The sequence below is a fragment of the Camelus bactrianus genome, chromosome 32, assembly GCF_048773025.1.
Source record: "Camelus bactrianus isolate YW-2024 breed Bactrian camel chromosome 32, ASM4877302v1, whole genome shotgun sequence".
NCBI classification, from domain to species: domain Eukaryota; kingdom Metazoa; phylum Chordata; class Mammalia; order Artiodactyla; family Camelidae; genus Camelus; species Camelus bactrianus.
The window spans coordinates 11,769,810-11,782,216 of NC_133570.1; the positions used below are offsets into that span (position 1 = coordinate 11,769,810).

General features: G+C 44.4%; 1 protein-coding gene across 2 annotated transcripts in view; it reads right to left on the bottom strand.

Annotated features, from left to right (window-relative positions):
* Positions 1-11,724, bottom strand: part of FBXW8 (F-box and WD repeat domain containing 8) — a 102,980-nt gene extending 91,256 nt beyond the window's left edge. For both annotated transcript variants that reach the window (XM_074356166.1, XM_010963628.3), the window contains exon 1: positions 11,318-11,724. In XM_074356166.1, the coding sequence (XP_074212267.1) occupies positions 11,318-11,638 (321 nt within the window). In that variant the 5' untranslated portion in view covers positions 11,639-11,724. The remainder of the gene's footprint in view (positions 1-11,317) is intronic.
* Between the last annotated feature and the right edge of the window lie 683 nt (positions 11,725-12,407).

The window sequence follows — 12,407 nt, forward strand, 5'->3', positions numbered from 1 at the left end:
GGCATTACTTCCTTCAGTTGGTCCCTTTGGGACTCACTATAAACTGGCTTCTGGACTCGACACTACTACACTATGATGAAGTGTGAGAAATCATGTTTTTAGTTTTGCTCGTGCAGAAAAGTCACACTTACAGTGGCAGGAGCCTTCTCCCTTTTGCTTATTCAGTTGGCCAATTCTCTATTCTTATCCTAGAAAATAACACCTCTCCCCTGGCACACTCCAGACTGCTGCCATCCTCCCTGATCCTGACCCCCACGATCTCTGGGTGCAGCACAGGCTCACACTGACCATCCTGGTTCTGCCATCGGACTAGCCATGAGACCAGGCTAAACACATCTGAGCCTCAGCTTCCTTATCTGTAAAACAGATATCAACATACCTATTCACAGCGCAGTTATAAGAATAAAATGACATAATACATGGAAAGGACTTGGCACAAGTATCAGGCTAAGCATGCAATTAACTGACTGTTAATATTACTGTTTTCTTTCCTTGAGCAGCATTCCAGGTCCCCCCCTTTTTTCCTTCAACAACTATTCGTTGATTAAGTCCAAATTCCATGTTACCCCCCACACCAGCTTGCTGTTTACACAGAAAGTTGTCTCCCCTTGTCATACGACAGGTGGATGATAGTTGACGACAGTGGAAAGGGGATGGGACAGCAAAGCCTGTCCCTCAGGAGTCTGAACATTGAAAGTGGCCATACAACAAGGTCTTTTCCAACAGGGCTTTCAAAAAAGAACCATCAATTTTAAAAGGTTATACCACAGTAATAACTAAAGAAGGATCCGCCATAGTGCACAGTGGATGAAAAGGCAGCAGCCACCATGGTGTGAATGACCAGGCACTCCCACACCAATGGACAATCAAGAGATGCCATGCTGGCTTCACTGTTAATGTGCCACTTGTGATGGTTCTTGGTCACTTATAAGTTCTAGAGGGCAACAACTGCTTCAAAGCACTGAATTATAACTATGTAAACACCAACATTACAAAGCCAAACTTTTTTTTTATCGCTATGCTCTTAGAATGACACCTAAACTCCAGAATGATGGTCAATTTCAAACAGATCAAGCCCCAGACTCTTATGCAAATGACCTTCCCTGTTACCACCACTGGTTGGGAATGGCAGAGGGAAAAAAAGAAAAATATACTAAAGAAAGGTCCATATCTCCACATTTTAAGGAATATGTAGGCCCACAAGGTCAGGAGACCACATGCTGAAGTTTAATGCTGCACACTTAGAATCTTTTTGGCAAGACAGTCTATCATTGGCTCTTGGAATGGATGCTGTGGTGGGTCACTCAGATCCCCCTGTGGGTCTATGACACTTACTCCCCAGATGCCCAGAACGCTGCCTGCCATTGGCTCAGGTGGAGTCCTGCCCAGGAACTGCCCTTGGCCAAACAAGCTACCTCATCCCAGGTCACACCCCCTCCTCAAGGGCAGTGTGCATCCAATGACTGCTCCATAGCTGGGTATGAAGGCCTCAATTTGGGACCCCTCAGAGAGGCCAAGCCACGAAACGACCTTCGAGCAAATCTCCACCTCAGAGTCTGTATCACACAAAACCCACCCTTTATTTCCAAAGCAACAGACATGATCCGTGATAGTCCTCTGTTCAGCACATTCCCAAAGGTTCTCACATACCACTCCAGACATTAGTCTAGGTAACCTACTTTCCTTTCCACTCAAGAGGCAAAAATGGAACGCACGTAAGTTAGAGTGATGTTATTATACCAGAGAACAAACAAAACACCCAGACTAGCTTCAAGGTTAAGTAAATCATTCATAAACTTCACTTTGTTATTATTAGTAACATATCACTTGGGAAATACCTTACAGAAGACAAGGTTGTGAGCACGTTTGACCATGTGGTTGAAATTGCAATTCCTTTCTCAGCATGCATGATTTGACAAGGATAAGGAGCCACATCCTGGACAGAGGCCACAGCCCAGTAACCACATATACCTTAACAGCAGCAGCAAGAAGGTCTTAGCACTCTCCTCTGGTACTTCCCACCGTTCATAAATGTAAGTTAAAAAAAATTCTACTTGCTACTAGTGTGCAGAGAAACATTTTGCCATCTGAAAGGTGCTATTAGACTTCCATCCAAGCTATTTTGAAGCACACAGCCACCCAAAAAGTCATGGGCTACATTAACCAACTCTGTATCTTCACTGACTTAAACAAGGAAACGGACAAGTTGGCATTTCAGAAACTAAGATATTCCAAGAAGAAAGAAAAGAGATTAAAGACACTGGAAATATTACAGGGAAACTTGGTCACACTATAAAAATGTCAGTATGACTACAATGTTTAGAGAATAATTTAGAATGGCCAAATTTATGCTACAGAAAACCAATAAATTTAAAGTATTAACATTCCTTCAAATTTAAGGAAAAACATCTTTTTGACAACATACAACCCGGTGTTTTTTTTTTTTAATGGTTCAGATATTGATTCTCTACCCACTATTAGTGATTCTTGTCCTGTATTATACATCAAAATCATCTGCAGAGTTGTGTGTGGGTGTGTCTGTTTTAAACCAAATGCCCAGGATCTCACTCAGACCTACTGCCCCAAATTCCCAGGGGTGGGGCTCAAGCATCTCTTCCTCAGGGATCCTCATGCAAACCGAAAGTTGAGAACCACAACCCTAAATTACAGACAGATATTAAAAAATAAATAAATAAATCCTTTCCCAATCAAGCCAAAAAAAAAAAAGAAAAGAAAGAAAAGAAAACCACCACAAAAGGGTCATGTTACTTTGTTAATTCAAAGTCAGTGAATACTAGATTTTCCCAAAGTCTACTGGACTTACTCCAAAAATGCTAAGAGAAATTGCAAATAGACCCATCCCCAGGGAGGCTGATTTGTACTCTTACGCGCTAATGTAAGACTAATTCTGTAAATGGATTGGTTTTGTGCCTTACTGTTAGAAATTTAATCTGTCTTCTCTTGTTTAGTAGAAGAAGGGATAATTACTAAGAGCCAAATCAGTAAAAAGTGAAGAAACTGACTTGAGATTTGTTCCCAATGTGCATCTCCAGGGCAAACAGAACACAAAAGATCTCTCTAGATGGTGTTTTAAGAAACTGAGAAAATCACCTCGAATTCAAAAGATAGATATACAACAACATTTCTGCTAAATCTGCGGCAGAAAGGAGATAGTTTTCTACAGAAATTTATCTCAACTTCCCACATACCACTCAACAGTAGACTCTCACAATCTCAGTCAGAAGGAATCGATGAATTCCAGTTCAACCTGCACTGTCTTTAAGAAAAGTAAAATTGGTTGATTAGGGGGAAAAAAGGTCTGAAACACTGTCAAGATAAACAGGCATTCATTTACATTCCCAAATGTGTCTTGAAACATAAGTTCTTATTTATATAAAGGGGGAAAAAAAACGACTTAAGTCCACCTAAATGTAGTGAGTAGTTAACATTACGAGAGGTTTTTGTCCTTCTAGTCTTCTGAATTTCCTCAGTATTTTTGAAATGATATTTTCATATAGAAAAGCAATACATTTTAAAAATAAGGTGTTTTATGTTCAAAACACTATCTGAATTCAGGGCCATGCCAGGTGCTGGGGGTAGGGGAGGTGCTGTTAGCAAATGGGTAAGAAATGATGTCAACACTCAAAGAGCTAAGATCTTTTACAGAGATAAGTCATCCTCACGTAAAATGGAATAAAAATTGGAGTCTACAAAAGGCAGTAGAGATAGTCCCCCAAGGTATTCTCAAGTTCATTAGTAAGGCTGCTGTTTAGAACTTGGAAATCATTTCTCCAAAGCAACAGTGCTATAAAGAGTGGTTAAGCTCCCAAGCAGTCCACAAAAAGCCAATTTATCTTTTAACATTTAACCTAATCCCCCTGCCTCACTATGAGAAAGAGCAAAAGGGATTCCATACATTTTTTTGAGAGCATGCATGGATGACAGAACTGAACTAATAACACTACAATATCTAAGAGGTACACTGCACTGCACACAGTAGATGCACATTAAATGTTCACAGGATTTTATCTTTTTTTTTTTTTTTAATGGGCTTTCCAACTTCAAGAACCATTCTCATTCACCACCTACTGGTATGATTCCCCTGAGTGCTCTGGCAAAGGACACAAAACAGCAATCTAAAAGACTGGGGTAGCAAGAGCTGTGGCAATCCCAGGAAGCTGGGCAATGGGAGAAGCTAGTGAGGCAGAAGAGCCTGGACCACTGAGTTCAAATCCCTATTTTAGTCTAAACTGGGATCAGAGCTTTTCTCTCCAGAGAGGAGAGAAGTCGGGGGTGTGTGTGTGTTGCGGTGGGGGGGACGACTCCTTTGTTAAAAGCTTCAGGTCCCAGAGGGGTGCCTGTGGCTATAGTTGTGGAAAGTTTCACATCAAGGGTCTCAAACACTCTAAGCACATTTGTACCACCAGGCTCAGGTATATAACTTATCGAGCCCAGTATAAAATTAAAAGGTGGAGCCCCCTTAGTTAATAGTAAGAGTTTAAAAATGGAAACAACAGAGCATTAAACCAAGTAAGGGAGCTTCTGAGCCTGGAGCCCTGTATGATCACAGAGGTCACAGAGGCCCTTGAGGCCACCTGGCCCTGGCCGCCACAGAATCTTCACATGTGCCGTTCTCTGCCTAGAATGCCCTCCCCCAAATCCCTGCAGGCTTGCTCCCTCACCTTCTTCCACAGGTGTGCCCTGCCCAGGAAGGCCTTCTTGGAGAGCACTATTTAAGATTATAGCTGCTCCCCAACACACACACACTCTACCCCTTCAACCTGCCTTATTCTTCTCCAGAGCATCTATTACCTGACTATTACTTGTTCATTGACTATCTCCCTCTGGCTTAGAATGTGAGCTTTATAAGAGTATGGATTTTTCTGTCTTGTTCACTGCTTGTAGCCTCAGCGCCTAGAAAAGGGCCTGGTACCAAGAAGCTACTTTAATGAGTATTTGTGGAATGAATGAATGAAGCCTGAGCTTATTCCAGCAGCAGAACCTTCCATCAAAGACCTGACCTAAGTTACAAGTTGTGTACACAGAGACCATTTTAAACATGACCAAGTAGACAGCTGCTCATTCATAAGAGGAAAAAATGAATAGCATTGACAAGAGAACGTTTTAGTTGCGGGGAGGGAGAAGGAAGAGAACCTTGGGCTGGAGGGTTCTGGGGAGAGTCAACATTGCAACAAGAATCAAGTTAAGCCTCAAAAGGAAGGCCAAGGACTGAAAGAGGAAGGGAAGTCACTCCAGGTAAGCCAACGCATGAGATCACATTTGATTCAGCTGCCTTCTCATTTTGTGTTAGTTTCCCTACTTGTTCCTAACTTAAAAACAGAGGAAAGTTAAATCATCAAATTGATCTTGTTGACAACACAGATGCAGGCTCTGTCAGACAAATTAAATATTGACACAGTGAGCAATAAATATTGGTCAGCAGTATTAAAACTTTCATCAGGCCTGAAAACCCAAATCTTCACACTGTGAATATTCACAGGGGATTTAACCACCAGAGAGCCTCTTTATTAGGCTGCTGCGGGAAGCAGCACTTCTGCCCACGTTATTTCAACTCCACACATGCAGGCGGGGCCGCTACAGCACTGAGCACCATAGGTGGGGGTACAAAAGGAAGACAACACACCCTGCCCTCCGGGGATTCCAGTCCAAGAGGGGAGGAAAACACAGGGCTTCTCAGTGCTAAGTCTTAGCACAGAGGAAGTGAGGCAGTATAGTGAAGTCTTCTGCAATGCGAACGATAATCATAGCATCAGCTTTAATTTACTGGCTACGTAAGTAAGCCAGGCTTGGCGCTAAGAATGTCCCATGCCTTCTTTCATCGCCTCTACGCAAGATGACACTAGCACTGCCCTCCTTTGATAAGTACAGCAGGGTGCATTAACCTGCCCAAGGTCAAACAACTAGTCAGCAGCAGAGCCCAAATCTGAACTCGGATCTGTCTGATTCCAGAGCCTGGATATGTAACCAGGGTCATCCTGCTCCATTAATGTCACCCTTTTAGTTAAAAGAACCAGGGCTGCAGGCTTCTGAGGTCAGGGACGGTGTCCATTCTGTTTACTGCTGATTCTCCCATACCCAGCTGAACAGTGACTATGTGCTGGAAGAACAGAAAACACCTGCATTCCTACAGTTAGGGCTTCGTCATTTACCCACCTAAAGTGGGCATTTGTTGTCTCTGCCCAACATCTCCTCTTCTTTTCCTTTAGGAAACCACCCCACTCTTAGTCAACATGGTTTAGGTGTGGCTGACCCTACTCTTATCTTCAGGAATGGGCAATGGATACAAGCCTGGCCATTCTGAGTCAGCAACTGGTTCAAGGATGGACACATGACCCAGTCTAGACCAACAGGAACTTAAATTATGGCTTTTGCTGCACAAAACAGAGGCTCTCTTTCCCCTGAGCTGTTAAGGTGAAAGAATGTAAGACTGGAGTTGCTGGTAACCATTCCATCCCAAATTGGGGAGCACCTGTCTATGAATAAAGCCAGCAAAAGGAAAGCAGGACCAAGAGATAGAGGGATTTCCACAAGGAAAAAAAATTTTTTGGAACCGTGTGAAGTAATGGATGTTAAGTAAACCACTGTGGTAATCATTCTGCAATATATACATATGTCAAATCACTGTGTTGTATTCATTAAACTTATACAGTGTTCTGTGTCAATTATATGTCAGTAAAACCCGGGTGTGGTGAGGATAAAAGAGAGATGGAGAAATTTCTACTTACATTATAAAAGCACCCAGAACAAAGACCACTACCTGGAATTTTCAGTTAAGTGAATCAACATAATCCTGTGTGGGTTTGTTAAGCCCATTTGAGTTTGGTGCTTACTGTCTGCAGCCCAGAGTCCTGATATTTCACCTAAATAGAAACGGGACCAAGCAACTGGACTTCACAACCACCACAGTGAAGAAGCAGCATGCTTGCAATTATACTCAAGTGGCTCCACTGAGAAGCCTGAGTTTACTGAGAAAGGGGGGGAAAATTGTCTACTGCCTCTCAAATTCCATCCAGGGGTGTATCATTTTCTTCACTAATCTCACTATATACCAAGAAGACAACTTAGGTGTTCCTAACTCACCACCTAAACAGATGGTTTCTAAGCACTATTACTAAAAGTTTCACAGGACAAGGCTGAAGGAGTCATTTAAGTTTTCGTTTCAGCTAGGCTTGTCCATCAAGGTCTGGCTCATACCGGCCACATGCACCACAGGCAGTGCTGTTCACATTACCCACCAAAAGGCAACGTAACCCTTGACTGCTAACTTCCTAGGCGTTCTTGCTCTAGTGATGATACTGAAGACTGCACCGAAACCACCACAGGCTGCACCAAAGGCTGGGGAGAAAGGCGGGGGAAGGGGATGTTAGGAGGTGGTACCAGCTTTTTATTTCCCTTTCATGTCAATTAGATGAGTCTGTCAGGGTTTCTGGGGAGTCTCAAATGACTCGTTACCAACAGTCACCCACACAGCAAAGGATTCTTGGGAAGGCATATTAGCAAAAATCAGAAACTCATGACCCAAGTCAGATCTAGCCACAGAGAGGTGTTGTTTAACCTGCAGTGTTAGTGCCTAAAATGGTATTGTTTTCTATTATTTAACAATTAAAAGTGGAGAGAGTTTTTGTGATAGATTGCTGCATTAACCAGACCCCTAATTCATTCATGCCTCTCTGTATTCAAGCATTTGGGTATCTCTGATTCTGGGCGTCGGTCGCCTCATGACTTGCTTTGGTCAATGACAATAACAAACATGACCTAGGCAGACTTCAGAAGCACTTGGGGACTGGGACTTGCCCTCTTGCTGCTCCCATAACTCTGGTAAGGCCCACCCAGGGCTAACCTGCTGGATAATGAGAGACACATATCCCAGACGCGCGCACACACACACACACATAGCCAACAGCTAGCTAACTCCTAGAAGCAGAGCTCCCTAGCTGAGAGGAGTTAACCTCAGACATGTAAATGAGCCCACCTGTGCCCAGCCCAAACGGCCACCCTGCAAGATGGGGACCCAAATAAATGTTGATCATCTTAAGCCAAAATTTTGTAGTGTTCTCTGTGCAGCAAAAACTGATAGAGTCTACATAAAAATATGCAATCCCAATTTGGGAAAGAAAAACAAACCTAAAGATTCTGCAACACTAGGACCACATTCCTACATGACTACACCAGCTGACCTGGGCAGAGGCTTGCACTATTAGTCCAGCCATGGCATACGTTTCCCAATTTGTCACTATCATTTCATCCATGCTAGGGTCATCTCAGTTGGGTAGTGGTATATTTACGGCAAAGAAGAAAGTGAAATACTGTATTGTACATACTCCAGTTACTATGAAAAATGAAAAGAACAGTACAACCACTTTGAAAAACTGTCATTATTTACTTAGGCCAAACATACACATAACTTGGAACCCAGCAATTCCACTCCTAAGCAAATACCCAAGAAAAAAGTGTACATGTTCCAAAAGATGTAGAAACTGTTCACAGCAGCACCACTCCTGACAGCCCCAAACTGGCTATTAACAAACTAGTTACCGATAATGTCCGTCAACAGAATTAATAAGATGTTTGACACATTCAGAGAATAAATCTCATACATAACGCTATGCATAGGAACCCAGACACAGAAAAGTACAAGCTGTATGATTCTACTTATTTAGTTCAAACTCAGACAAAATTAAAATAAAGTGTCAGAAGTCAATCACTGTGGTTACCTTTTGGGTGGAAGGGCACATGTAGCTGTTCTGACAAGCTAGTAATGCTGTTCTGGAACCTAGGCGCTATTTACATGAATATGTACACACTTGGAAACTCATCAAGATGTACATTTATGATCTGTACACAATACAGAGTTTTTTAATTTTAAACAGTGGGAAAACAAGACCAAGAGGAGGGCTGTGCTTCAACAAAAATAATTTAAGTATTCTTTAGGGATGTCATGAAGACAATTTCTATGCCATTATGTTCACTATTTTTTGTGACAAAAAGAACAGTAGCCATTATGAAACAAATCATTACAAAAGTACAGCTGGAGTCTGGAAGAGACAGCACCTGATGAACCAGGAAAAAAGGATGGAATGAGCAGCACTGAGCCTACTTCATTCACTTGCACTTCCTGCCACTGTGACATACGAATCCAAGCCTTTTCTATAAAGGATACCATCATTTCTCAGACTGAAGGTACTGGGTGGGTTTACTGCCCCTTAAATTAACTATTCTCCTAATCCTCATTTGCCAAATGGGACTAATAATTGCCACTGATGAGGGTCATTGGCGAACCAAAGAAGATAATGTCTCTAAACCCTTATTTAAGACAATACCAACGAGACAACAAGTAAGCACACAGTGAACTGCTATTACTTTATTTATAGTGATGATCGCTAAGTACAAAAAGAAAAAAAACTAACACCTCTAGTGGTGCCCCAAAGGATGGATAACGCTCACAGTAGTTGAGAGCCTAGCAGAACCTAGTGTGGTGATTCCAAAAGGAGCGGAAAGGATCATGGGCGTATACTCCCAGGACGGCTTTTCTAACTACATATGATGAACATTCTGAAGTTTCCTAGAGACTCCAGTAGGCAGGCCTCTTCCCTTTTTAGGACACCTTATTTAGGGCTCCTCTATTTTTGGTATCAATGCCTATGCCTCAGCAGCACTAGGACTGGAAAGCCTTGAGAATCAAGACCTCAAACCAAAAGAAGCTTTACAGCTGAGAACAGTGTCTCAAACTTGCCGGATCATCCCAATCACCAGGTTTCTGGGCCCCTCCTCTGGAAACTGATGCAGCAGGTCTGGGAGGGGCCAGAACCTGTATTTCAATAAGGCCTAAGGAGATTCTCACAATAAGTCAAGTTTACGGAGATCCTACCTGGTGAAATGTAAAGTTCAAAAGACCTGGATCCAAATTCAATCCCAAGAACTTGTCAGCTGGGGAACCCTGGGCAAATCGCAGAAAACCTGTGTTTCCTCCTTTGTGAAAGGAGACTAACAATACCTGCCTCCCAAGATTGTTGTGACTCCTGAAGACAATGCCACATTCAGAGGGGAGGATTTCAGCTGTGAGGCCCCAAATGTGCCTTTGTCCTGGTAATCCCCGTTCCTGTTTCTCTCTACTCCCATGAGCTGATTTAGCCTCAGCCTAAGTATCTGCTTCTATGGGATTAACTTCTGCATAGATCTGGACTGGCCTGAGCAACTTATCAGGTGATAAGCCACCTTCCCAGGGCACTGAAAAACATTTATTTTTATATCTGTCAGACTTCTTCAGTATGACCCACTTCTTACAGAAGCAGGCAGGATGCCAAAATGAAATTTTCGTGTAAGAATTATCACATTAAATGACAATGTTTATAATACACATACACCCAAGAAAAAAAGTTTTCTAACCTTAGAGATAGGCAGAGCACAAAACCAGAAATTTGATGAAAACTCATAGCTAGTAATGTTATTCGAATATAACTACATATTACCCTAAATAAGCCACTATTTCTGGAAACAGCTTGGCAATTACAGAATTACTCCCAACTGGGAAGAACTAGAAGCTGCCCTTGAGAACAATTTAAATTAAGCCATTAAAACCTGTTGCCTTGTTCCAACTCTTAACCATGAATGTGTTTCAGATGATCTTGATTGTGCCAACTTTGGGAAGGGGGCTCTTTTTTTTTTTGGCGGGGTATGGGGGAGTCCCCGGCTTCCTCCAGATTCTGGAAAGGCTTCATGCCCCACAAAATGGGCACTATCATTAGCATGGAGGTTCTTACCAAAAGATTCTTCTTTTTTTCTGCTTTAGTTTAACACACGCACAGTTAGAAAAGCTTAAATTGTGCAAATAGTACATAGAGAAGAGTTAAAATTCCTTCCTATCCACGTCGTGGGTCCTCCTCCCCAAAGGCAATCTTGTTAAAAGTTTAGGAACTCTTCCAGAGCAGGATTTCTCAGTCTCATACTTACTGACATTTTGGGCCACATCATTTTTTGTGGGTGCCATCCATTGCACTGTAGAATGTTCTGAGCATCCCTGGCCTCCACCCACTATATGCTAACAGCAACCACCCCTAGCCTCAGTTGTGGCATCCAAAATGTCTGCACACGCTGCCAAACCGGGGAATAAAATCGCCCCAGTTGGGAACCACAGCTTCCAGGAATACTCCATGCACACGCAAACATAGGTGTGTGTACCGATATTCATTTCCCCATCCCCCACACTGGTGGCACACAGTTACTTTCCAACTCATTAGGGGGTTTGTACCGGGGCAATGGCCAGCCCGTGCCTCGGTGGGAGGCGACGGCCACTCACCAGGTCCCGTATGAGTTGGTCCACCAACTGCTCCCCGCCCCCGGCAGCCTCGCGGGCCGGAGGGGAGCGGGAACGGCTCGCCGCCTCCTGCCTCTCAGCCCGGGTCGCCCGCGCCGCTGGGGGCCGCCCCGCGCCCTCCAGAAGTCCCTGGGCCAGCGCCAGGTACCCCGAGGCCTGCTGCTCGCCGCGCACGGGGGGCACCTCGGGCCGCCGTGGCCGCCGCTCGGCAGCCTCGGGCCGCCGCCGCTTCCTCAGCGCCTGGGCCTGCGCCAGCTCCTCCTGCCAGCGCCGGCGGAACTCGTCCAGACTGTGGTCGTCCATCGCCGCCGCTCCCGGCCCGCCGCGTCCCCCTCGGCCCCGCCGGCTGCCACGGAACAGTCCCTCCGCGGGAAGTGTCCGCCGCCGCCGGAAACAGCCGCCGCCGGCGCGCTCGGGTTCCGGGTGGGCGGGCCCCGCCCCCGGCTCGCCCCTCGAGCGGACCCAGGCGCCGGTGGCTCGCGGCATTCCAGGCCCGGGTCTGTGTACTGACCTTGCGCCTAGCTTCTCATCTCTCCGGTTTGTGGCTTTTGCCAAGGGCAGACTGTGCGCCAAGCCCTGTTTCTTTATTCAACAAACATGCATCGAACAACTACTAGGTTCCTGGCGCTGAGAATTCAGCATTTAACTCTGCAGACAAAACAAAGATAACCCTTCCCCTCGGGATTTGCATTCAAGTGATGGGGTGGAAAGGAGGAGACTTTCAAATGACTACGAACATTTGGATCAGTAAGACAAAGTAAGGCAATTAAACAAGGCGAGGGGTGGGGATGGTAGGCTTAATTTTAGAAGGATGGTCAAAGAATCGACCACCTGAGATGTCATGTAAACTAAAAGCTAAATGAGAGAAACCAACCATGGGAAGATCAGCTCTTTCCAGAAGGAACTACAAGTGTGAGGGCTGTGAGATTGAAAAGAGGCACACAATCCCATACCAACTTATAAATGCTTTGTACCTGCGGTTCCTTCCTCAGGGAACTTTTCTTCCCAGCTGGACCTGGTTAACTCCTCCACATCTTTTGTATCTCAGCTGTAAATCACTTTTCCTAAACCC